At 45.6% G+C, this 26,787-nt stretch overlaps 1 protein-coding gene across 5 annotated transcripts in view; it reads left to right on the forward strand.

Moving 5' to 3' along the window:
- Positions 1–26,787, forward strand: part of RALGDS (ral guanine nucleotide dissociation stimulator) — a 94,576-nt gene that overhangs the window by 50,404 nt on the left and 17,385 nt on the right. For all 5 annotated transcript variants that reach the window (XM_081179198.1, XM_081179195.1, XM_081179197.1 and 2 more), the window contains exons 2-5: positions 22,793–22,903; positions 24,197–24,390; positions 25,375–25,449; positions 26,129–26,322. In XM_081179198.1, the coding sequence (XP_081035324.1) occupies positions 22,793–22,903; positions 24,197–24,390; positions 25,375–25,449; positions 26,129–26,322 (574 nt within the window). The remainder of the gene's footprint in view (positions 1–22,792; positions 22,904–24,196; positions 24,391–25,374; positions 25,450–26,128; positions 26,323–26,787) is intronic.

The raw sequence follows: 26,787 nt of genomic DNA on the forward strand, positions 1-26,787 counted from the left end.
GGGATGTCCAGCACGGTACTGAAAAATGTGTTGTGTGAAGTAGCTTGCAAGCCTTGCTTTTTATCCCCTTTTGAGGGTGGGTCTTTTCACCTCCTGGTGGGTCTGTAGTTAATTTCCGGTGTGGATGGGTCATGCGTTCGCTCCTTACGTTCTGGCCACAGCAGCAAGGCAGGCTTATAGAGAACTGGTCTTCATCACTAACAGCTGGGAATGGATTTCTAAAGGGGTGAGTGGAAAGAGGAGCAGAGGGGAGGGCCATTCCCCTGATTTCTGCTACAAGATTTTGCTTATGGTGGGAGTGCGAGGTGTGGTCTGCCGTTGCTATGATGCCTTGATTTGTTGCCTCCCTTTCCTTCTTTAAAACTCACTGTTAAAACCCACCTTTTCATGATGCTTTTAGCCTGGAGAACTGTCCCACAAATTTTGTTAGCTGGTAGGCACCTCTTGCCCCACCCTGGATGAATTAAGGGACTGTTGTTATTTATTGATCTATTCTTAATTTAGATCAGTGGTCCCCAAAGTGGGTGGTGATGCTAGGGGGGTGCTAAGATAAAGGGGGTGCCAGAGGTGCAAAGGACCACCAGGCTTTGAAAAGCTGGATCAAGTCCATCAGTTTTGGTGAATGAATTAAGCTAAATTGTTTTAATTGGATTGTGAATAAATGTGCACTTAATGGTTACTCTTTTGAATTTTATTGTGTTAATATCATCTTCCCTAGCGGGTCATGCAAACCTCTGTTCTTAATAATGCTTTTTATAGGGTAGGAGGCACCAGGGATGAATTGAAGGAACAAAGTGGGAGGCATCCTGAAAAGGCTTGGGAACCACTGATTTAGATATTGATTAATCAAAGCATATCTGTTTGAAGCAGCCCCTGGCAGACATAATAGATTTTATAGGGTGTCAGGTCATGAGCACCTCAGATCCTGGAATTTTTCATTCAGCTACAGTCATTGAGAGTACAGTGGTACCTCGGGTTACATACGCTTCAGGTTACAGAGTCCACTAACCCAGAAATAGTACCTCGGGTTAAGAACTTTGATTCAGGATGAGAACAGAAATTGTGCCCTAGTGGCGTGGCAAGCAGCAGGAGGCCCCATTAGCTAAAGTGGTGCTTCAGGTTAAGAACAGTTTCAGGTTAAGAATGGACCTCCGGAACGAATTAAGTACTTAACCCGAGGTACCACTGTATGTCATTCAACTAAAAATTAAAAACCCAGAAAGTCTTAACAGATGAGCAAATATGTCACTGTATGGAAATCAAGATAGAAACCGTTATTAAATGAGATGTTCCCTTCTCGGCAACGCAATGGGGATAATACCAGTCAACATTGCAACACAATTTTATTTATTGAATTTTTATCCCGCCCTTCCTCCCTTGGGAGCCCAGGGCCGCAAAAAGATACTCAATTTAAAAGCAAAAGCATTTTGAAAGTGATTAAAACATTCCAAAAACAATGGCAATTAAAAACATGATGAAAGCAATTACATTTTAAAACATTCCATCCAAATATCTCAGGGCTGCCAGGAATAGTATTCTCCAGCCACCAAATGCCTGGGTAAATGGGAATATTAATGAATCTCTTCTGAAAGTTAATAATGACAGTAGGAAGTAGGGTTGCCAGACCTCCAGATCTGAGCTGAAGTTTCCATGTTTGCCTGCCCCTGACAGGTGGTCAGCTTGAATGGGTGAGGAGAGGGCCTTATGAAGACTGCATGTAGCTTACAAGCTTCAACCCAGCATAAACATTAGGGAGAGAGCACTAGGGAGGGGACTTCACTCCCCTCACCCAATTGACCTCCGTCTCCGAGGCATGTCCCTGTCATATAAACCAGTGTTTGTTCTATGACATCACTTGGAGCTTCCCCTTGTGACATCACCAGGGCAGCTCCTAAGTCCCAGGTTTGGGCCCTGAAATCTCAGGTTCCGGAAGGTTCCTGACCCAGCAACTGTGGGTGTAAGGATTGCTGAGAAAAGTTTAAAATATTAAAATACATATGCCACTTTTTGTCTCTAAACTGCCATCAAATCGGCTGCCGAACAAAAAATGTCGAAAGACCTAAAGTGAAGTTGCAAACAGTATATCGGATAAAGATTAGCAGCATTTTATAATAAAAAAAGCAAAAGGCATCCAGCCGAATGTGTGCTTCCAGTTCTTCTTTACAAGTATTATTATGTAATCTCCAGGTGACTCAAACAGGTTGTAGTCTTGCAGCCTGGTTGGCCTGGGTAACTTTGCAATGGTCACACAATGTATGTTTGCCAGGTCTGAAAGTGCTGGCTCATTCCTACATGCCAGGTGATCGCCAATTAGCTAACGACCGTTGTGATCCCTGCTGCCATGGCAGTGTTGCCCCAACAGTTTTGACGGGGCAGTTTTACAGGGCAGTCACTGTGGAGTTATGTAAGTTACCGGTTACCGGTCATAAGTTACCGGTTGCACTTATGAAGCCGTACAAAGTTGTAATCTTGTATGCAAAACTCCCTGAGTTCAAACTTTGGTGTGTAGGGCTGGAAATGTCCCTGACCTGAAACCATTGAGATCCTCTGCCTGCCAGTGTTGACAGCAGTGAGCTAGATGAAGTAGTGACCTGGCTCGATTTAAGTCAGCACCCTCTCTTCCTGTTTAAATCAGCCCCTTTATTTGGAAACCATGAGGACTGGGATCGTAACTTTACTGAAAACTCAGGGTCTGGGATGCTCTTGATCTGCCAACAGTGGTTCGTAACACAAGGGAAACAAATGAGCTAGATGAGTGGTTCCCAAACATTTTCGGGCCACCGCCGTCTTGGTTCCATCAACTCATCTCCAGTGCCCCCTATTCCACCCTATAAAAAGCAATATTCAGAATAGTACTTTGCATGACCCACTAAGGAAGATAACACGTTAACGTTCAAAACGGTAACTATTAATTGCACATTTATTCATAATCCAATTGAAACTAATTTAATTATTTCAACAAAGTTGATTAACTTGATCCAGTGATACCAGCTTTTCAAAGTCTGATAGTCACCTAGGGAGGATATGCATCAGGTACAAGGGGGAAAAGAAGGATGGATCTGCTGCCCAGGTGGATTCTGCCGCCCGAGGCTGTCACCTCATCTTGCCTCTTGGGTGGGCTGGCCCTGCTCTTAGCACCTCCCTAGACAACCCCACTGCCCACATTGGGAACCACTGAACTAGATGGACTCAGTATAAGACGCCTTCCAACATTCAAAATGATCTGTTTCTCTCCCCAAGCTTTTTAGTTTTGTGTTGTTGTTTTGTGTTTTGTAACGGGGCTGGTGTGTTGGCTTTGTTTCCAATCCAAAGCATCAAACCTTGTTCCCCAAAGGAAGCAATGGACCATTTTCTTGCTGGTTGATGGGCACCCTTCGTGTTCTGTATCACGGATGCAGCTGTCAGCCCAGTTCCTATTTCTTCCTGAGGCCTTTTCTGCCTGTGCTTGTTCAAGGAAGCAGGAGTGTGTGTGTGTTGCGGGGGGGGGGGGGAGAGCTCAGCTTGGATTCTGCCAAACCAGGCCAAGTTTTGTGTGTGGTGTGCCGGATGTTGGCACCGGGGGGGGGGGGAGTGCGAGAGAGTTCATCTTTGCTTTGACTTGCAAAAATTATAGAAGAATAGGCACAGGCGTCTGGAGGGGAACAACTGGAGGAGACTTAATCCGGAATGCCGGCTCCTCCTTTTATTTTTAGAGTGTGAGTGTTGACTACATTTTAATACCTAGCAGCTGAACAAAGTCGGAGACTCTTTCATGGGAAGGGAGAGGTCCTCATTTGTAACTTCTTTCATTCTGTTTGTGAAGTTGAAAATATCAGCGTTGAAGCAAAAGGCACGCACACACATATATAAAATATCACAAGCACACACACTTGTTTTCTTCCCCACTCCCCACCTGCTTTGGATCTCTTTCAGCCTTGCTAAACAAGAAGGAGAAAGGATGAATGAAGCATTGTGCCTGCTGGGTGCCATCAGGAGGACTAAGAACTTGTCTTAAACGGAGCTGGGTTTCTGTAAACCTTTCCCAGTTCTGCTTCCTGGGCAGTGAGATTGATGGAATGGTCCTTCACGGTCATAGTTTCTGGAACAGGCTTTGTCAACGCAGCACCTTACAGAGATTGTTGGACTACAACCTCTGGAAGCTGCCAGCTTGCCGAAGGCTGTTCTAGACTAGCAGGAGCTCAGTCATCTCACTTATGCCCACCCCCTACGCCCGCCTTAGTGAGAAATTCCTCTTTCAGAGAAGCAGCCGGACAGGTTTCTGGGTGGTGGCACCACCGCTTCCATGCCCCTAGCAACAGACTTACGCTTCCTTATTGAATTCTTGTCTCTTGTGGTAAACTGTGTACCTTTTGTTAGATTGTTTGCTGTGAACTGGTAACTTAACAGGCCCTTTTGAGAGCTTTTGACAAACATTTGCCATACTGATCAGCAGCTAGCAGCCTCCGAGGCTGAACCTGACCCCCTCAGTAGTCCATTGTGGTCCCTTCGGGCAACCAGCTTTGGAGGTAAAAGAGCAAGGAAGAGGGCAGCCATCCACAGCAGTGAGGTTTTTGCAGCTGCCTGGGGGGCGGGGATAGTGCAGCCCTTAATTCCCCCTTTCCCTCCTTTTATCTCCCCTGCACACCTGTACACACAATCACTTTTGGATTCCCAGATGGCACTCAAAGCCCTTCATGCCTAGAAAGCTAGCATGTCAGGAAGAAGGCTTTAAGCCTCACTGCCTCCTTGATGCACTAGCCTTCCATTGGCAGGGAATACTGCATGCGCCCTGCAGCCCAAATATTTTTGCGTGGCTGGAAATGTGTCCTTAAACTCTGACAAATGTCTCTGCCTTGCCAGGATGGAGGATACAGAGTGGGGTGGGGGGTGGGTGTAAACATGTGTATTTAACTAGAAAACATGTAAAAAAAGGCATTAATTTCCCTGGCCCTTCCCACAGCTGGAATTTGGCCCTCTGAAGCTTGTCTGGAAGGGAAAGTGGCCCCTGGCTGCAAGCTAAGGTTCCCAATCCCTTGTCTAAAGTTGCTTGGTTTTATTTATTTGGGGTACAGAAAAATATTTTGTATTGGTCTGCCCAGTACGGTATAAAGATGTTGGAATGTGGATGGCAAATATTGGCTACGTGTCCAGCATATTTGAAATAAAATTTATTGGGAATGTTTCACCCTGGAATTCAAAGGGGGGGTGCTCTTAGGGTCTGGCAGGGGGAGGGTGCACAAGAGAATTTTGGAAAAAAGCAAGCAAGCTTTGTCCCTGCTGGAGAAGGGACCTCACGTCAGCTGTGGCCGCTGTGGGTGGCTGTGTGGGTGGAGGAGAGATTGAACGTGGCCAGCAAACAAAAGCTCCCCTCTTATTCCCCTTGGTCTTTTCCAAACAGCTTCATGCTGGGTAGCCTCAATCTATTCCTTTCAATGGAGACTGTTCTTGTGTGTTTCCTGCTTCAGCTGTTTACTGGGTCACCGTACTAGGGGACGACGACGAAGAGAGCGAAATCCCTTCCTCTTTTTCTGATTGGCTGGTCCATCTGCACAATGAGCTGCTTCTCCCATAAACGGAGGATTCAAACAGAGGAAACATTGAACGGGGTTACCGCCGTTCACTGACCCGTCTGTGCTGCACGGATGTCGGGACCTAGGTGTGGAAAAGAGACTTGGAAGAACTGACCCCAAATGACACCCGTCTGCTCCAAATGACGGAGTACATTCCAGAGAATAACGCATACCCACATACTTGGGAGCAGTGACCCAGTGGGGCCAACGACCAGTTTGAGAAGGCCTTGGCCCAAGAACCCCTCCATCGGTGGGCCCTGGAAGGCTTAGCTGCTTGTGGTGACCCACCCACCAAGCTCCTTGACCCCAATGTGGTCAGCTGAGCCTAGCTACCCTTCTAATACCCTGCAGTGACCCATCAAGACATTTAAACTGTAGCCTTGGGTTGGTATTTATGTTTATTATAATTATTACTAGTTCTGTTTATGGGTCACTTGACACATAAGCTTGGGAGAGCGAGTGTGGTGTAGTGGTTAGGGTGTTGGACCTGAGAGACCAGGGTTCAAATCAGCCATGAAGCTCACTGAGTGACCTTGGGGCCAGTCACTGCCTCCCTCAGCCTAACCTACCTCACTGGGTTGTGGTGGGGATTGAATGAGGCTGGGGCGGGGGGGAGAACGTTGCATGCCAGCTTGAGATTCTTGGAGAGAAAGGTAGGATATAAGTCTTAATACACGTCTTAGCTCCCTTAACAAACTACAGTTCCCAGGATTCTTTGTGGGAGTGAGTAGAGCCATGACACTTAAAGTAAAGAACAAGAGTGTTTCACACCATACATTTCTGGCTTTCTGCAAAGAATCCTGGGAGCTTTACTTGGGTTTAGGGTGCTGGGAATTGTAGTTCTGCAGCGGGGAAACTCTACTTTCCCATTATTCTTTTGGTGGGAGCAGCATGCTTTAAATGTGTGATGTGGATTCTATTAGGTCAGCTTGATTGCCTTGCTTCTCACTATCTGAGCCACCGTCCACAGTGAGATTGAGGGAACCTTTTTCAGCCTGAGGGCCACATTACTTTCTGGGCAATCTTCTGGGGGCCACATGCCAGTAGTGGGTGGGACCAGAGGCTAAAGTGAGCCGAGCAACAAATGAAAACATTGCCCTTGTAGAGTGTTCCAGTTTCTATACCCACCAACTCACACCCATCCTTTGTGGTCACATCCACCCCCTACATTTTAAGCACTCTGGTGCCACTTTTAAACAGCCATGACTCCCCCTCAAAGAATCCTGAGAACTGTAGTTTGTTCAGGGTGCTGGGAAAGGTGGCCTCCTACCAACTTTCGGCACCCTTGGAAACTGTCAGTTGTCATAATACTTATTATCTCCCTCTTTTGGCCAATGCCTTGGTCTGGTAGAGTGGTCCCAGGTGAGACAGTGCCCATTTGATGCCCACGCCCTGCTTCTGCCAGGAAGACTATGAATGGCTCTGTGCTTTGAAAGAGGATGATCTGTTGGTGCTGTTGTAAAAGTGCTTTGCTGGCAGCAGCGGGGGAGTAACTCAAGCTTGCTGCACTGAGTGCTTCCTCTGAATTTCATCACCGCAGGCAGGGAGCGGTTTCTCAGAACGTGTGTCCTTTAAGCTGGAAGTGTGACAGAAGGCTGTTCTTCCAAAAAGTGACTTGTTTTGGGGAGGTATTGGGAGGAGGGTCTCACCCCCCCAGTACCCATGGGTTCAGCCTGGAAGGGTAGAATAACCCAGGCCCCAGTTTGTCAGTCAAACAGGACATTTTTATTAAAAACATTGCAGTGGATGCCACTTACTTCCTCACATCCTTTAGGCAGATAGGAGAGTGCCTTCCAGGTGAAAGGCAAAGCAATACATATTTATATATTTGTAGACAACAACTATTCTGTCTGGCTAAGTCATGTGGTGCAGCAGTGGTCTTCTGACATAGTAATGGCCGCCACCCTTCTTCCTTCAGCCTTTCTGCTTTCTCCTCCAGCACTTTCTCCCGCTTAGGTGCTACTTTGCCTGTCTGTCACGATCCCCTTGCAAACACAGCCCACTTCTACCCTTCTCTCACACATTTCAGTTTCTGTTCTATAATTTCTGTGGTGTTCAGTAATTCTGCAGCACACGCGCCGAGATCTGTGCAGCTGAGTGAGCTTCACTCCCTTGCCTTTATTATCTCTGTCTCTCTCTGATGGGATTCCAGCTTTAAATTAAATGGAGCGCAATTGATGTCTCGCTTAGTCAGCGCATGTGAATTGAAGGTCACAGGCGGGGGAGTCAAGGAATTTGCTTCTCTGTGGCTTACCCTCTGCGTGCCTGGGCTGAATTTGGGGGCAGACTCCCATGCAGTTGCTGGGTTCTGAACGGTGTATGTGTAAATGTGTAAATTTAAAATGCCAATATTATAGTCCTTAGGAGTTGTAGAGGTAGGACCTGGATAACTGTAAGCTGCTTCTCAGAAATAAGTTCTGGATCCTGAGGCAGTTTTTCTGCCCACTGTCCCCTTAGTTGCCTTGATCTTCATTCTGGGAAAAGGTGCCTTTATTTTGAGCTGGATATCTGCTCCATCTACCTCAGTGTTATCTACACTGACCGGCAGCAACTCTCCTTGTTTTCAGACAGGGGGCATTCCCAGCTCTACCTGGGATTGAACCTCGTAACTTTGCCACTGAGCTCTGGTTGATTCCTTGCACAGTTGCCTGGAACATCATGTGCAGAGAGTCATGATTAGAAGTGAAGAGGAGCCAACAGGGTCCTCTCAAGCTTATAAGCTGGCTAATGTGTAAATGTGCTGATAAGGCCTGTACTTTCCCCTTTTCAGAATAATAGTGCCGGGATCACTTTTTTTAACAACTAAAGCATAGTTGTGAACAAAGTTGGTACTCAAAATCTGGCCTTGAGCTTGCCACCTCACTTTGTCTTGTGATACCAAAACTGAAACTGAAAACTGAAAAGACATGACACGTAAGGAAAAATGGGTAGGGAGGGAAAAGAAAAATGTGAACTTAGGCACCAGTTCTTTAAAGTTACAGTTCTTATTAAAACCATGTAGCCTAACATGTTTTAACTGTTTTGAATTCTGAATTTTACTTTGTTGTAACCTGCCCTGGGGTCTGCTGGTGACGTGTGGGCGCTTTAATAAATTAAAACTGAAATTTTCAGGGTGCATAGGAGGCTGAGCATCTTTTAAAAGTAATTGCCCTCAGGTATGTTGATGGAGAGCTCCTTTTGGTGGGTTTCATTTCTTTCGTGCTATGCCATTGCTTACCCTCTTGAACAGGCCTTTAAAACTGAATCTGACCAAGCTCCCTTTAAAATCCAGTTTTATTTTCCTCCAGTTTGCACCTGCAGGGAGGAGATTTAGCTCCTAATCCCTCTCTTCACTCAATGACTCATTTGATGTAAGATCACACGACTGCTTTTTTAAAAATAATAATCTGGTTTTTAAAAGGCCCTTCAGCTGCTGAATTTTTGCCCACCAAAATGAGAAGGGATGAAAGCATTGTGGGGGGGGGGATGTTTGGTTTCTTGTATACATCCGTGTGTGTGCGTTTGTGGTTGTTATAAAGTGTGGGGACAGGTCCAAATCAGCCTGCTGATATCACTCATAACATCATCTGATGGTGTGGGAGGGCAGAGTTAAATCCTGCATGTGGCTATCTCCCTGCTGGGAACTGGGGTGCACAGCAAAAGCAGGATTAAACCTACCTGCTCATCAACTGATGGGCAAGGGTTGAATCCTGTTCAGTTCAGCAGGATTGCATGCAGACCCCTTCCAGATGCAGAAAGGGGGTTGCATTGGAAACGCTGCTAAAGCTAGGGGGGGAACCCCTTTGTTTTAGCAATGTTTTGTGAGGTGCTTTGAGACCCTAAGGTTCAGCAATGGCACATCCAGGTAAAACTGGGAGAGATACTCCCTGCCTGAAACCATGGAGAGCCACTGCCAGCCCGTGTAGACAATACTGAGATTGATGGACCCAGTGGTCTGCCTTGGAATAAGGCAGATTCCTGTAGGGAAGGAGAGGTCAAGTTTAGCAGAAGATGAACGGCAGATCTTGGCTCCCACAGGATCCCTTCCCAACCCCGAAACGCGTCTTGAAAGAAGTGATCTATTGTGGTGCAATAGTTTCTCCAGTTAGCTACTGTGCTCAGGGCCCCCCAAAACATTGGTGCCCCCCCCCGCCAGCTCATCACACCCTTGGATGAGCGAGCCAGCTGCATTGCATTTGCAACTGACCTCTCAAATATGCTAGCTGACCCCCCCCCCTTTATGCTGCCTTCTAAGCTAAAACATTTTAATAGGCCCTTTGGACTCTTCTTTCTTGGCTCCGAGGGCAGGAAGGAAGGCAGAACTGAAAGAATTTCCTGCTCCTATTTTGTTTAAAAATATGAAAGCCTTTTATGACAATACCCCCCGCTTACCTTTCTGTAACTTATTGCAAATAATGTGGATAACCAGCTTTACCGTATTTTCTTGTCATGGTAACAACATCATATGCCAGCCTTGATCTGGTTTGGTTTAGTTTTTAGCTTTTATGAGTTTGTTCCAAGAAGTTCTATTTTGCTATATCTTTCCCTCTGAAAGCTATTAGCTCGGGGGGGGGGGCTGCCAAGATGGAACCATGTATAATTCTGCAGCGTTTTGCCCCCACACTCTCTTCTTGCATGTGCAACCAGCATTTGCCCATAATTCTGGGTCTAGCTGGGGCTCCTTAATAGATATGCAGGTGATTTTCCAGGGACCTCCCCCTCATTTGCCAAGTCCTTTGGTGCTTATTGTGGCTTTTGTGCTAGAATTGATATGCTGCTGCTGTTGAAAGATAAGTGGTGACTGCTTGTTGCCAAAACCCACCACAAACACAAAGAATAGCATCTTCCTTGCATGCAGTAGGGCCCCGGGTCTGATCCCTGGCATCTCCAGGTACGGCTGGGAGACATCCCTACCTGAGACCCAGGGAAGATTGCTCCTCAAACTACAAAGGCCTGGAGCAAGAGCAGCAAACCAAACCTTGGAGAAATGAACTTCGTTTGATAGTTTTGGGGAACAACTCATGGTTTCTGTATCAAGACTAGACTGTAGTTTGTATGGGAAAATGTGGGTGATTTTCTTTTTCATTTTTGTCAACACTGCAGGCTTGTTCCTGTTTTGAAAAAGGAAACTTAGCAAATAGTTCTTTTTCTCTTTTCTCTTTAAATTTCTGTCCGAGAGAAAACAGACTGTTTTTTGTAAATTGAGTACACATTGTGTGGGTATTTTTGAAGCTATAAATTGAGTCATGTCATAGCTTATGTAAGAGCCGCTGCTGCTTGCTGAAGTTTTCTGTCTCTGTGTTGAGTGAAAACTGAATCAGAGCTGAAGGAATTAGGGATGTGTGTATATCTTCCTATATACATAGAAATGTATGGTGTTGTCACGCTTTGCAGCGTGGGGAATAGCAAGCAGGCCCAGATGAACTGTTCAGTGGGAGGAGGGATTTGTGAATTTGCAGCCCAGGAGGATTTTAAATGTGTGGGGTTTTTTAATGGCTTTTCGATGGCTCCGATCATTGTTACAGTTGGCATCACTAACTCCCTGCACAGAGTGATGTGTCATCCTAAAAATATTGTCGCCGTAGTAACAGTCACTGCAGCCTGCAGCCATAGAGTAACAGCGGATGAAAGGTGCTAATCACAGTGATGGAAGCTTGATGGAACGTGCGACTCATCCAAGATGGCTAAGCCTTCTTTTCGGGGGGTTTTCCCCTCAGTGTCAAGGTGTTAGGAAAACAGAAGCAATACACACACAGTCTCGCAGGGGTAGTTCTGTCTCAGTCCAAACAGGTGTGCATGTGTGATTTGAATCTTCCCTCCTGGAGAAAGCTAGCCCTCTTGGTATGTATGTTTGAAACTACTAGCTTTCCACATGCAGGGAGGTTTCGACACACAGAGAAAACTGCTCTCAAAGGAGCAGTTTTCACTCCACCCCTTCCACATGTGTGTCTAAAACAGTACAGTGGTAGCTCGGGTTACATACGCTTCAGGTTACATATGCTTCAGGCTACAGACTCCGCTAACCCAGAAATATTGCTTCAGGTTAAGAACTTTGCTTCAGGATGAGAACAGAAATTGTGCTTCGGTGGCGCAGCAGCAGCAGGAGGCCCCATTAGCTAAAGTGGTGCTTCAGGTTAAGAACAGTTTCAGGTTAAGTACGGACCTACGGAACGAATTAAGTACTTAACCCGAGGTACCACTGTACACATACACCTTTTACATTTGATTTGGCCTGTATCGACTTCAGGACGGAAGGAACAAACTTAACTGCAGCAATATTTCTGTCTGGGTTGCTCCTCCACTTAAAAATAACCTCCCTAAGCACCTCTGTTGCCTGCAGGGTAATAATATTTCATTATTTGTTTTTGGTGACTAATGGGCACTTAAGCAGAGCTCCAGCAAGGCCCACAATTGTCCCTTTAATAGCTTGCTTTCAATACACTGAGATTCTGGACAGAATCCACTTTAAAACTGCAGCTACCGCACCTGTATTACCTAGCCCCATTCCAAGCTCTCAACATCAGCCATGGAGCCAAAATCGATGGTGGTAATTTATACGGCCCCATCAAAGTACAGGTGCATTGGAAAAATCTGGATATCTTTGCATTGCAGATCTAAGCGTTTAAGTCAGACTTCAAAATGTCTTCTAAACTCTAAAAATCTGTGATAATCCTTTTGTGAGTTTCTAGTTTTGGAAGCAGAATTCTCTTAAGTCGTGTTCACTTAGAGAAGAGGGGGAACCTCGGCCCTGGGGACCAATATATCTGGCCTTCAAGATTCTCTCCAGAGCACGCCTCTTCCTTGGCCTTGTCTAACACCCTCTTTTGATGGCTTTAGCCTTGGTGGGATATGTCCTTGTTCTAATCATGCAGCTTGCTTGCCTGGATGCAGAATAGAGGGGTGTGTGTGTGTGTTCACTATTTTTGCTCTCCCCGCATCTGCCTCTGGCCTTGCGCACCACTGGTACATGTCCCCCAGAATGTTGCCCAGAAGAGAATGTGGCCCTAGGGTTGAAAAAGGCTCCCGCATCCTTGACATACACCCCCACAGCCTTCTGAAACGCATGGCCTGTCAGCTGAGACGTGTTGCCCTCTCTTTGTGAAATGGGCCTTGTGCTCAACATGCAAAGAGATTTGTGTGGTTTATGCTGTTCACACCTAGCAAAACCCTCCCATGGTGAACTTCTCGCCTCTTCTCCTCCCCATTGAAGCTCTCTGGGATAGACTGGGCAGCCACAAAGTGGCTAATGCCTTTTTTGCTAAAAACACTCTTGTCCTTCTGCTGCGCTGTGAAAAATTGAGGGAATCCTTGGCTGAGGCAGAAGAGACTTTAACTGGGCCAAGACTTTTGATCTTCCACCTGATGTTTTCTATGTATTAAAAAAAAGATTTTATTTTTATTTTTAGAATGGACACTGTTTTCTCCAGCAGTGGTGAATGCAAACTGTCAAGGGGCTGAATTCAGAGTGATCCTGAAGTCCTCTTAAAGTTAACATGCCGCCTGTTGGTTGTGACTAACTTACCATATAGGAAGTGCTAGGAGGTGGCTAAATGGGTAGGGTAATTTACCCTGTGAATTTGGAGCCTGACACCCATCCCCTAAGTGATGTCCCTGAGGGCATGGCGTCAATAATATAAGCATCATAAAGCAAATTCTGGTCATCTTACCTTAAAAAAAAAAAAGGATATAGAGTTGGAAAGGTTTCAGAAAAGGACAACAAAAATAATCAAGAGGATGGCGCAACTCCCTTATAAGGAGAGGTTGCAGCGTTTGGGATTTTTTAGTTTAGAGAAAAGGTGACCAAAAGGTTACATGTAGGAAGTTTATAGAATTGCATGTGGTATGGAGAAAGTTTCTCTTCTCTTACGACGTTAGAACTCGTGGGCATCCAAGGAAGATGAATATTGGAAGAGTCAGAAGAGATAAAAGAAAGGACTTCTTCATGCAGCACATTGTTAAACTGTGGAACTCACTCCCACAGGAGGCATCGATGGCCACCAACATGGAAGGCTTTAAAAGAGGATTAGACAAATTCATGGAGGAGAGGGCTATTGATTGCCATTGCCCATGATGTCTGTGTTGTGGCTCCATGGTTGGAGGTGATAATGCTTCTGAATAGCAGTTGCTGGAGGTACAGGAAGGGAGAATATGATTATTGTGCTCAGATTCTGTTTGTGGGCTTCCTGTTGGGGCATCCAGTGGTCACTGTGAGAAAAGGATGCTGGACCAGATGGGCCATTAGCCTGATCCAGAAATCTCTTCTTACGTTCTCAAGTGCGTAGGATTCACCATTACGAAAATGAGCAGGACCCCTCACCCTTGCTAGCACAAAACCATCACAAGGCAACAATAAGGGCAGCAAATAGTTCCTTTATGTGCAGTCCCAGATCAGAAATGTTATCTCAGAATTGCAACTCAATGGAAAGCTGCCCCAAATCTTACATTGGACGCTTGGTGCCGCTGACTCTGAAATAGAGCTTATAATGGAGAAAATTAGACATAATTTGAGGTTTTGACAAGGACTAGAACCTCCAAGCACTTCCTATACCATTAGACAGTGGAAGGATCATTTTCAAGATGGCCTTTGTCATCAGCCAGGCGAATCTGGAATTACACTTGATAATCCAATAGCACTACTATTCTTTATATGCGGATAACATGCATCGTCACTTTTTTCCTCTCATGACTTGGATGTTGTTATTTTAACCCCATGCCAGTTTTATAGTTTTGTTTTTCATCTTTTAATTTTCATCCATAGCTATAACTTCTATTTGTTTTATGTAAGTTATAAAATGACTTAAGGGGGGGGGTCTTTACCCAGAAATATTATCTCAGGTGCCAAGCTGAGACTTCCAGCTGTTCCTGTTCCTGCTTTGTTTTGATTTCCCCATTTCTGGGAAGGAATCAAAGAACAAATGTGCTCAGCAAAAGAGCTTTTGCTTGGAACAACCTCCCAGAAAAGAAGAGGAAAAACCCCAAGGCAAGCAATGAGTTTTGCCAGTATTGCGTGATGCTTGGCTTTCTTATTTTTCTATTGCTCTGTTCATTAACTTCCGTTTCCCCCCCCTCCCTCTCTCTCTCTCTCTCTCTCTCTATATATATATATATATATATATATGAATGGGCTGTGCAAATTTTGCAAAAGGGGAAGGAAACGGAGTGAGCACTTTTTCCATTCTGGGGCTTTTCCTCGCAGCCGGGGACCTCGTGAGGTTGAGCCTTCATCATAACTGCCGAGTCAACTTTCCATTCTTGCTTTTGAGTTCCTTGATAACGGCCTTTGCCAACTAAGCATTTGCCACTTCAGAGTGACTTTATTAATAAGAACCGCCTTTTTAATTTCAATTTTTGCAACTCTATCAAGAAAAGGAGGAAGCGTTGTCAGTGGACACGTGACAATAAAAAAATACCTAGTTGATTCTGATTTATGCGTGTAAGTTAACACAGGCATTCTGTATGCCCAGATAGGTGTCTAAATGAGATTGACAGTTGTGTGTTCAAATGTACAAAGGGCCACAGGATCTTCATAGCTCTAATAGATGGTGGGTGTTTATCCTTCCAAACTTTAAATAGCTGTGATCCTGCGCATTGCAGGGGGGTTGGACTAGATTATTCTAAATATGTCTCTTTGCAACCAATGGGGTTCATAGAACTTTATAATTGGAAAGGACCCCCTGTAGTCCAACCCCCTACAATGTACGAATCCCAACTAAAGCATCCATGACAGATGGCCATCCAACTTCTGCTTAAAAACCTCCATTGAAGGAGAGCCCAGAACCCCCCAAGGGAGGTTCCACTGTCAAACAGCTCTTACTGCCAGAAAGTTCTTCCTGATGTTTAGTCGGAATCTCTTTTCTTGTAACTTAAAGCCATTGATTCGAGTCCTACCCTCCAGGGCAGGAGAAAACAAGCATGCTCCATCTTCCATGTGACAGCTCTTGATATCTGATGGTGACTATCATATCTCCTCTCAGTCTCCTCTTTTCTAGGCAAACAGACCCAACTGTTCTCCATAAGGCTTGGTTTCCAGACCCTTGATCATCTTGGTCACCCTCCTCTGCAAACATTCCTGCTTGTCTATATTCTTAAATTGAGGTACCCAGAACTGGACACAGTACCAGGTTTGGTCTGAGCAAGGCAGAATCGAGTGGTACTATTACTTCGCTTGATCAGGACACTAGGCGCCTAGAATAGTATTTGCTCTTTTTGCTGCTGCTGCATCACACTGTTGACTCAGGTTAGCTTGTGGTCCACCAAGACCCCATAGATCCTTCTCTCATGTGCTGCTTCAAGGCAGGTGTCCCCATCCAGGTGTCATGGGGTCCACTTTCATTGTCCATCTGTTGGTCCTCACACCACACGTATAATTTAAGAATGCTTGATCAGAAAGAAGATACCACAGGACACAGGGACTAATTGCCAGAGCTGTTGTTGAGATAGGAACATAATAAGCTGTCCTCTACTGAGCATTGGTATCCATGTAACTCAGTGTTGTCTACACTGTCTGGCAGCAGCTCTCCTGGGTTTCAGGCAGCAGGCTCTCTCAGCCCTAACTGGAGATGCTGGGGATTGAACCTGGGACCATCTGCATATAAAAAACAGACACTCCACCTTTAAGTCAAAATGGAGACAGCGACTTATTGGGGAGCATGTTCCTGTCTCAGACCTCTGGAGTGCACTGTATTGTGAAGTCATGGGTGATTTGAATCTATAACTTTTGGAATGCAGTCAGTTTAGACCAATGTGATTTGTTTACACAGTGTGGCTATACAGGAAGCTTATTCAGATTTTGTTCTGGAACATGTAAAACCATTCAGAGATATTCAAGCTGTATCACAAAACCTTAGTTGTCTTTCCCCCCTCTACAGTCTGTATTGGAGAGAGGGAGGGAGAGGGTCAATAAACACAATGAGCTTCCCTTAGTGACGACTTCATTTTGGTAACTGGGACCTGACCCAAAGGGACTGGCATTTGTCCAGAGGGTGGGGCCTGGCTTGTTGATTCAGCTTGACACCCACCCACCCACCCCAGATGTCTGATCACGTGTCTGTTTGTTTTTCCCTTTCCTGAACATACAAAGGTAGATTGCTGATCTGAGTTAGAAAAACAAGAGGCAAGATGGTCTAAGGGTTAGAGCAGAGCTTTCCAAACTGTGTGTCACGACATGTTAGTGTTTTGGCTTCAGTGTGTAGGTGTGTCACATAAATGCTCCCCATGCTCCTCCCGGGGCTAGAAAGGGATTAGTTTCAACCTCCGGTTTGCTAGTAAAACTGAATTACTGTGTCACGAAATGATGCATGTCTAAAAAGTATGCCACCAACACGAAAAGTTTGGAAAGCTCTGGGTTAGAGGTTCAGACCTGGATGTGGGAAAGCCGGGTTCAGATCTGCCCTGCTCAGCTGTGAAGTTCACTGAGTGACCTTTGACTGGTTACCACCTCTCTCTCTCTTCTCTCTCTCCCCCTTTGACTGGTTACCATCTCTCTCTCTCTCTCTCTCTCTCTCTCTCTCTCTCTCACACACACACACGCACACGCACACACACACACTAACCTACCTCACAGTGTTTTTGTGGGGGTAGAAATGAAGAACCATGGATGCCACCTGACTCTGTTTAGAGGAAAGGTGGGATACAAATGGAATACAGTGGTACCTCGAGTTATAGACACTTCAAGTTACAGACGCTTCAGGTTACAGACTCCGCTAACCCAGAAATAGTGCCTCAGGTTAAGAACTTTGCTTCAGGATGAGAACAGAAATTGTGCAGTGGCTGCACAGCGGCAGTGAGAGGCCCCATTAGCTAAAGTGGTACCTCAGGCTAAGAACAATTTCAGGTTAAGAATGGACCTCCAGAATGAATTAAGTTCTTAACCCAAGGTACCACTGTAATAAACTAGAAGTCCCCCATGACGGTTTTTGAAGCCAGCAAGAATTCCCTTTCATCTCCTTCATGTCTGTGTCCCATGGAGATTTACGGCCTCCATGATGGACATTCACACACAGTTGGTGAAATGAGGGTTGCACAAGCAGCCTGCAAGTGTCTTCCTTCCTTCCTTCCTTCCTTCCTTCCTTCCTTCCTTCCTTCCTTCCTTCCTTGTATTTACAGACCACCTTTCTTTCAAGGAGCTCAAAGTGGTGCACATAGTTCTCCTCCTCTTCATTTAATCCTTATAACAACCCTGTGAGGTTGGTCAGCCTGAGAGTGAGTGACTGGCCCAAGGTGAGCTGCCTGGCCAAGTGGGGATTTGAACCCTGGTTTCCAGGTCCTAGTCACACACACTAGCCACTGTACCAAACTGTTGACACCAGTGAGGAACCCGTGAGATGCTCTGATTTATTGTACCTGTAGCCTTGAGATATTGGCTTATGCTGGGCACTTTTACCACCCATGACAGCAGGCAAATCCTGGGTTTCTGATGTCAAGAGGGGGAAATGATTGAGGCAAGAGCAGGTTTCATTTTCAGGAGTAAAAGATGATGTGATAAGTTGAGAGAGTTTGAGAGAGATAGAGACCATTTCCCATCTGCCAACTCATCTGCGTTCTGCAGCTTGTGAGTCAGATTTTGTGTGGTCTCTTGTTTTTCTCGGTTACTCATACTGTATTCCAAATCTTCAGTTCACTCCTCCAGATTTCCACATCAATTTGCGGTATTATTTTTAAAAGTCCTCATTAAAACCCAGCAGCGTTTTTATGAAAATTACTTCTACTGTACACATTTTTGTATGCAATTTTCTTCTGAATACAGACAATTTTGCAAAGCTTCATTTCTTTTCTTCTTCTTCTTCTTCTTCTTCTTCTTCTTCTTCTTCTTCTTCTTCTTCTTTTTGCATTTATATTCCACAACTCCCCCCCCCTGCCACCGCCCCCAGGAGCGCAAGGTGGTTTATACAGTTCTTCACATCTCCATTTTACCCTCACAACAACTTTGTGAGGTAGGTTAGGCTCATAGTGATTAACTGGCCCAAGGTCATAGGATCATAGAATTGTAACCCTGAGAATAATCATTCAAGTCCAACTCCCTGCAATGCAGGAATATGCAGCTGTCCCATATGGGGATCAAACTTGCAACCTTGGTGTTATCAGCACCACACTCTAGGCATAGGAGACCTTCGGCCCTCCAGATGTTTTGGACTGCAATTCCCATCATCCCTGACATCTGGTCCTATTAGCTAAGGATTGTGGGAGTTGTAGGCCAAAACAACTGGAGGGCTGAAGGTTGCCTATGCCTGCTCTAACCAACTGGGCTATAGTCACCCAATGAAATTCATGGCTGAGTGGGAATTTCAATCCTGGCCTCCTAGGTCCTAGTCTGGCATGCTAACCACACTCTTGGGGTTTTTTAAATCAGGCTTTACATTTCAATTTTTACCTGTTTGGGATTTGTCATTAAGTATCTTTGACTTTTTAAATATATATAAAGTGACTCCGCAAACGCTGCTGTGTTTCTATCATATTGTCATTTGATAAGAGGATATGGTCTGGACCCGGCTCAAGCTGACACCTGCTTTTGTGCCTTCTCTAGAGGATAAGGGTTTTGTTATTGTTTTTTGTTTGCCTTAAAAGAAAGGTTTGTGTGTTTTCTGTCTTGGCTTTCCAGGAAACTGCCCACCATTCCCGTGGTTTTGGCTTCCTTCAACCTTCCTCCTCCTCCTCTGTCAAACAGCGCTCAGGGAACAGTTTTGTAACTTTCCCTGCTGTGGGGCTGATTCTTTCGCCACAGATGCATACACAGTTCCTCCTCACGAGGTCTCCACCCCTCTTGTCAAGGGGTCATTTTTACTTCACCACTACCACCTTCCAGGACCTAGTTGAGCTCATATAGCCCTTTCCTGCCCAAGGCATGAATGTTTATGTTGTTTGAGAGATGCTGGCACCTGGGGCACTTCTGAGCATGGGCAGAGTTCCTCCCTTAGGGAAACATTTTCTTTCTCCCACCTCTAAAGACATGAGGGTGGAGTGTGCAAACACTGAGTTCATTATTAGGGAACAAACATTTTTTAGTAATTAAGTGGCCCTGTGGGGTCTTTCCCACTCTTAAGGCTGTAGCTCAGTGGTACAGCATCAGCTTTGCAAACTTTTCATGTTGGGTTCAGGTAGGGAGCCGTGTTGGTCTGTTTTAGTTGGGCAGGGGGGAATGTCCAGTAGCACCTTAGAGACCAACTAAGTTTGTTCTGGGTATAAGCTTTCTTGTGTACTTCTTCAGATTCTTCAGTATCTGAAGAAGTGTGCACGCACACAAAAGCTTATACCGAGAACAAACTTGGTCTCTAAGGTTCTACTGGACATTTTTTTATTTTTCATGTTGGGGACACACTTTTTAGACATGCTTCATTTCACAACACAGCAATTCAGTTTTACTAGCAAACTGGAGGATAAACTAACCCCTTTCCAGCCCTGGGGGTAGCGCAGGGAGCGTTCCCACGACACACCTACACACTGCAGCCAACACACTTAACATGTCGTGACACACAGTTTGGAAAGCTCTGCCATAGAGAGCCACTGCCAGTCAATACTGAGGTGGACCAGGTGGTCTGAGTCGGTTGAAGGCAGTTTCCAATTTCCCACTCCCCAAAATCGCATCATCTATAAACTGGAGAAATAACACTGGAAAAGTCCATGCGCACATACTTTCCCAGTTTTATGTTCTGTTGAGGCATGCATGTAAATCATGCAGGAGGAGGGAAAGAATGGAGCATCCTGGAAGAGGGTGCGCTGTCTGGCTGGCACCCTGAACGTGAGCTCTCAATGCTGCAACTATTTGTTGCATATTCCACTTCTGTGCTGTGATTTCTTCTTCTTCTAAATTTACAAAAACTAAGCATAACACTTAAGTTTGTATGAATACATCAAATATAAAGACAGAGTGGGAGTGACAGTTTGATTACATTTAATAGCATTCATATAAGAAAGGATATTGTTTGATATATTTGACATAACCATTAAGATATTTATTCAAAAAGTTTGCTGATTATCTGTTAAGCGTGAGGTTTTATAGTGGAAAGAGAACAAATTTCTTATTGTGGGGGGGAGTCATATAGTTCTCATAATAAACAGCTATAACTATATGTCTATAAACAAAGCACTGAAAAAATATAACAATCTTATCATTCCACTAATTTATAAAGTCACTTTTTCCAGTGTACTTAATATCTCATGTGTTTTGCTGCTTTCTAAAATGTTATGTAAACTTTGTAAGATGTGCAGCTTCCTGTTGTTGTTGTTGTCATTTAAAAATGCCATTTGATTGTTTTCCAGTTATTTTGCAGTGATTTTTGCAGGCATAAACTTGTGGTGATTGGTAAACTTAGATCAAGTTTTAGATTACGTTCTTAATAACAATAGCAAGCTCTGATGCCGAATTGTGACAGCTCTGTTTCCAAAATGGAGCAAGGAAGAAATATGAGGAAGGTGTGTGGCATGCTCTGGGGAAATCTCAAGGCTTGCAGAAGTACAATAACATACCTTGAGGGAAACCCCCTCACACACAAAAACAGCCCAATGAGAACTGAGCATTCTCGGTAACCACAAAATGCTGTTTGTCCGAGGGGAAGGGGACACCGAGAAAATTGAGTGGTGAGTAAAGGTAGAACAAAGTATCCAGGAAAAGAGCATGGTTGATTAGTTAGAAATCTATCTGAACAGAAACAATTCACACAGCAACAGTTTATTGTAACCCTTGCTTTTGTGACATGTAACCCCAACCCCTGTTAAGTGGCAGTACACCATTCGCAACCAGCTTCCACAAATGAAAAGCCTCTGTGCGATACTTCTTTGCAGCCTGGCATATTGAGAACATGCGAATGAATTTTTTATTTTTATTTTTTTAAATTGTAATGAAATTTATACACTGCTTGATGGTAAAAAAAAAAAATCATCATCATCACTGAAACAGTTTACCAGAAAAAGATAGAACAATAAAATTACCAATTAGCAACAAAAATGTAAGACCTCTCCTGGTATGCCCCACAGAGGACCTTAAGGTCCATATATAGCAACACCCTAGAGGTCCTGGGCCCTAAAGAAGTTAGATTGGCTTCAACCAGAGCCAGGGCCTTTTCAACACTGGCTCCGGCCTGGTGGAACGCTCTGTCTCTTGAGACCAGGGCCCTGCGGGATCTGATCTCTTTCCACAGGGCCTGTAAGACAGAGTTGTTCCGCCTGGCCTTTGGCTTGGAGCCAATTTGATTCCTTCCCCCTTTTTATTTTTTCCTTTCTCCTCCTATGATGAGATTGCTCCCTAATTGTTTTAATATTGTATCTTAATCTTTTAAATTGTATTTTAATCAACTTGTTTTTATTATTGGTTGTTAGCCACCCTGAGCCCGGTCTTGGCTGGGGAGGGTGGGGTATAAATAAAAAATTATTATTATTATTATTATTATTTCTTAAACATTAAAATAACAATAACCTAAAACAGTATCCGAAGAAGTGTGTATACACACGAAAGCTCATACCTAGAAAGCTTTTACTTAGTTCGTCTTTAAGGTGCTACTGGAACATCTTTCAATATATATATTTTTTATCTTTCATCATTGTTATTTACTAAAAACAGATTGAAACTTGTTTCTGCTTCCTAAATATGTGGATAGGCTCATCTAAACAAAGGTGTTTTAAGCAGGTGCCAGAAAGAGTACAGTGAAGGCACTTGCCTGATGTCAATAGGCAGGGAGTTCCAAAGTGTATTTTCCCCCCCAGTGCATGAACTCAGACACTTATCTGTTAAAAGGGCATTTAGTGGTGCCTACCACAGTTTTCTTAGATTTCCAAATGTTCTCCCAATCCCCCCCCCAGCTCTGTCCTGGTTTGAGATTCAATGGCAGTGAATAGATTTTAAACTTTAAAAAATGTGGGTGTGTCAAAAGCCACAGCCCCCAAACTGCAGGATTTTTTGGGCAGTATTTCAAAATAAGGGACATCTACCATGTTCTGTGGAGCTCTTGTGATCTGGACGTTCTCTTGAAATATGGCTGCCTTTTGGCTGGGGAGCCTTGAGATGGAGAAAACATCTAATCCAGGCATAGGCAAATTCCGGCCCTCCAGATGTTTGGGACTACAATTCCCATCATCCCTAGCTAACAAGACCAGTGGTCAGGGATGATGGGAATTGTAGTCCCAAACATCTGAAGGGCCGGAGTTTGCCTGTGCCTGAGCTAATCCCTTTTGGGCTGCCATTTTGTACCCATGAAGCTGACAAAAACAGTGCATATGTTTTATTTACTAGGCCCACTTGCCCATCTCTTTCTGTTTCTTTGATCCCTTTGCAGAGCTCCACTCAGGAGATCGGAGAAGAGGTGGAAGATGGCGTGATCTATAGCATTTCGCTCCGGAAAGTCCAGCTCCACCACACAGCCAACAAGGGGCAGAGATGGCTGGGGGTAAGTGAAGGCTTCCATACTTTCGCAAGAACAGACAGGGCACTGTGGCCGAAAGTGACTTTTTTATGAGCTTGCAGGTCACTAGTTGTGATGTCACCTCAGAACCTGTGCAACTTTCTGTCTCTGGTGTGGAGGCAACTAAAGTCGCCTGCCTTACAGGGCTGTTCTGAGTGTTTGACCAGTGGAACAGGGCTGTCCTTTGCTAGAGCAGTGTTTTTCAACCTTTTTTGGGCAAAGGCACACTTGTTTCATGAAAAAAATCACGAGGCACACCACCACGGTGTGCGGAGAGGGAGATGTCAGAGCCCCGCTGCTCTCTATGGGGAATCGGATGAGAGCGGACCGCCTGTCCGCTCTCATCCGATCCCATCCAATCTGATCCCCACCCAGGATGGATGGAAAATAGGGTGGACACAGTCCAGCGCCCGCCTAGTGGGCGAAAATTCGACTTTTTTTTTTAAAAAAAAATTCTTTCGAATTTTTCAATTTTTCCCACGGCACACCAGGCAACATCTCGCGGCACACTAGTGTGCCGCGGAACAGTGGTTGAAAAACACTGTGCTAGAGACATGGAATCCATTGCCTCTCAGATAATACATGGAAGTTGGACCTGATATGCACTTACTCCTAGTGATGTTACCCGGTGCAACATTTGGAGGGGTAATGTCTCCCCCCCACACCTTCACAGCTCAATAATAATAATAATAAATTTTTATTTATACCCCGCCCTCCCCAGCCAAGACCGGGCTCAGGGCGGCTAACAACCAATAATAAAAACAAGTTGATTAAAATACAATTTAAAAAGATTAAAATACAACATTAAAATATTAGGATGCAGCCTCTTCACAGGAGGAGAAAGGAAAAAGAAAGAGGGGGAGGGAATCAAACTGATTCTAAGCCAAAGGCCAGGTGGAACAACTCTGTCTTACAGGCCCTGTGGAAAGAAATCAGATCCCGCAGGGCCCTGGTCTCATAAGACAGAGCGTTCCACCAGGCCGGAGCCAGTGTTGAAAAGGCCCTGGTTCTGGTTGAGGCTAATCTAACTTCCTTAGGGCCTGGGACCTCTAGGGTGTTGCTATATATGGACCTTAAGGTCCTCCGTGGGGCATACCAGGAGAGGCGGTCCCGTAGGTACGAGGGTCCTAGGCCGTGAAGGGCTTTAAAGGTCAAAACCAGCACCTTAAATCTGACCCTGTTCTCCACCGGGAGCCAGTGCAGCTGGAAAAGCACTAGAACGGCTTCCACAACTCCCCTTGAAGCAGCGGCTCATGTAATTCTCTGTCCCTTTCACAGTTTGAGAACGAGTCGGCCTTAAACCTGTACGAGACTTGTAAGGTGCGGACCATCAAAGCCGGGACCCTGGAGAAGCTGGTGCAATACCTCGTCTCTGCATTCAAAGGCAATGATTCCACCTACGTCACCATCTTCCTCTGTACATACCGTGCCTTTGCTACGACCAAGCAGGTCCTGGACCTCCTTCTGAACAGGTAATCTTCTGCCTTCTCTCTCCTTGTGGGGCTCTGTGGGGTAAGACACCAGTTCCTGAGTCCAAACTGCTGTCGGGAAGAGCAGTTAGTGGTGTAGCATGGTAGTCGCTGTGGACTCCTCCAGATACCTGAAAGATCTCCTCCTCTACTACAGTGTGGCATAGGGGTTAGAGTGTCAGCCTAGGACCTTGGGGAGTCCAAATTCCTATGGAGTCATGAAGCTCAATGGAGTGGCCTTGGGCCAGTCACTCTCAGCCCAACCTACCTCGCAGGGGTGTTGTGAGGGTAAAATAGGAAGGTGGTTGTACCATGTACACCACCTTGTGCTTCTTGGAGGAAATTGTGAGTTATAAATGCAATAATAGTAATACCCAGCCAATCACTGCATTCTGCAGGAGAAGGCATTCTGCAGATGCCATCCTACCAGAAGGCCTGTCCATCAAAATTAGGCCATTAGTGGGGTGACACTGAGCCTTTGGAACCCCATTTCATTGCACATCAGACAAGTGCCTTCCCTACTTTCTTTTCAGCACCTGCTGACGATGAAAGCCTTCCAAAATCTTGAACCCCACTGGATTGATTTTTATGGATGAGCCATGGTTTTAAACCATTTTTATATTCACAATTGCTTTTTTGGTAAATCACTTCTGGATGAGGAGGAGCAATTCACTGGTGAAATAAACAGTGATTGATAAAAATAGCAGTTATTACCTCAGAAAGGTTATTCTGAAAGCCCTGTACAAAATCCACCACGGATGAGGATGGGAATCTTTATTCTTTTTTTACCCAGTGCAATGTTGTTTTATTCTAAATGGCTTTGTGAGACAGCTCATGGGGGGGTGATTCATAAATGAAATGAAATGATAATACAATTTCCATCATGCCTGACCATGCTGGTAGTCGGAACTGTTTTGGGGGCAAGTAATCCCTGAAACGCATGTGTGTGCATCACAAAGCTTTGATTGGCTTTCCCTGGTCCTCTAGATATGGCAAACTGCACCTCCAGGTCAACGGAGACCACCCCAGGCATGCAGTGGACGAGAGGCTGGAGCTGAAAAAGTAAGTGTCTGGCCTGTGAGTGATGGCACAGGGGGTAATCAAGGTAGTACTCCCCAGACGTCATTGGACATCAACTCCCATCATTCCTTCACCGTTGAACAAACTAGTAGGGGCTGATGGGAGTTGTAGTCCAACAACACCTGGAGGCTACCATCTTAGATACCTTAGCAGGGATGGAGTGCTGGGCAACTTCCTCAGATTTCTAACCAGCATGGCAATATTTTGTGTGCGTGCAAGAGACACAGTAAAAGATTCAGAAGTGGTTTACCCCAGGACAGGGGTGAGGAACCCTTCTTCAGCCTGGATTCTGTGCATGGAAGTGGGGGTGAGGGATTGGATCCAGCCAGAGGGCCACAGATCCTCAACTTCCCATGCCCCCCCTCCCGCTGGGGCTGCCCATCTGTCAGTCACCTGATATCACCCCGATGTCAGATGCCCATGTGGACGATCAGGGACCATTGCCTCCTTTGGCTCAGCTGCCTCCGTACCTGGGGTGTCACATACATAAGGCATGGGACTTAGTCAAAAGGGGTGGAGCAATTAGGTCCATGGGCCGGAGGATCCCCACCCCTCAAGGTCAACCCTCCCCCCTTTTGGGGTGCAATGCAACCCTCTTAAACGCCCATTGGCCTGGCTTGTGGAGGAAGCCCAACTTCTTATTCTTCCTCCTCCTCCTCAGCACCATCTCGTCCATCCTGGGTGCCTGGCTGGATCAGTACTCCGAAGACTTCCGCAAGCCTCCGGACTACGCCTGCCTGAAGCAGCTGATAATTTATGTGCGGCTCAACATCCCAGGCTCAGACCTGGAGCGGAGAGCCCGCATCCTCTTCACGCAGTTCCAGCAGCAGGAGCGGGCCGAGGTGGAGGCGGAAGGTGAGCAGGGCTTCTCTCTCTCTCTCTCTTTCTCTCTCTCAGCTTAGCCTACCTCACAGGGTTGTTGTGGAGATAAGATAGCAAACAGGAATGGGTGGGGCAGCCTGCCTGAGCTCCATAGGCAAGAAAGGCCAGGTTAAGATTAAGCAGCTGCATTCCAGTGCATTGGCCGGTCGTTCCACATACCCCAGGGCCGCTAACTCTGACTGGCAGCAGCTCTGCTAGGTCACAGGCAGGCAGAGAGGATTCTCCCCCACCACCCACAACTCCATTTATCTGGATATCCCAAGGACTGGACTTGGAGCCTTGCAGATGCAAGACTTTTGCCCTACAGCTGAGCGATGCCCCCCTTCCATCATACAGGCCAAACTTCACCAATCTGGTCCCTCCAGAGATTTTGGACTACAGCTACAGTCCAAAATGGCCATTGGTGGTTGGGGTGGGTGGGACATGTGCAGGCAACCC

This window comes from Podarcis bocagei (assembly GCF_964188305.1).
Source record: "Podarcis bocagei genome assembly, chromosome: Z".
NCBI lineage: Eukaryota > Metazoa > Chordata > Lepidosauria > Squamata > Lacertidae > Podarcis > Podarcis bocagei.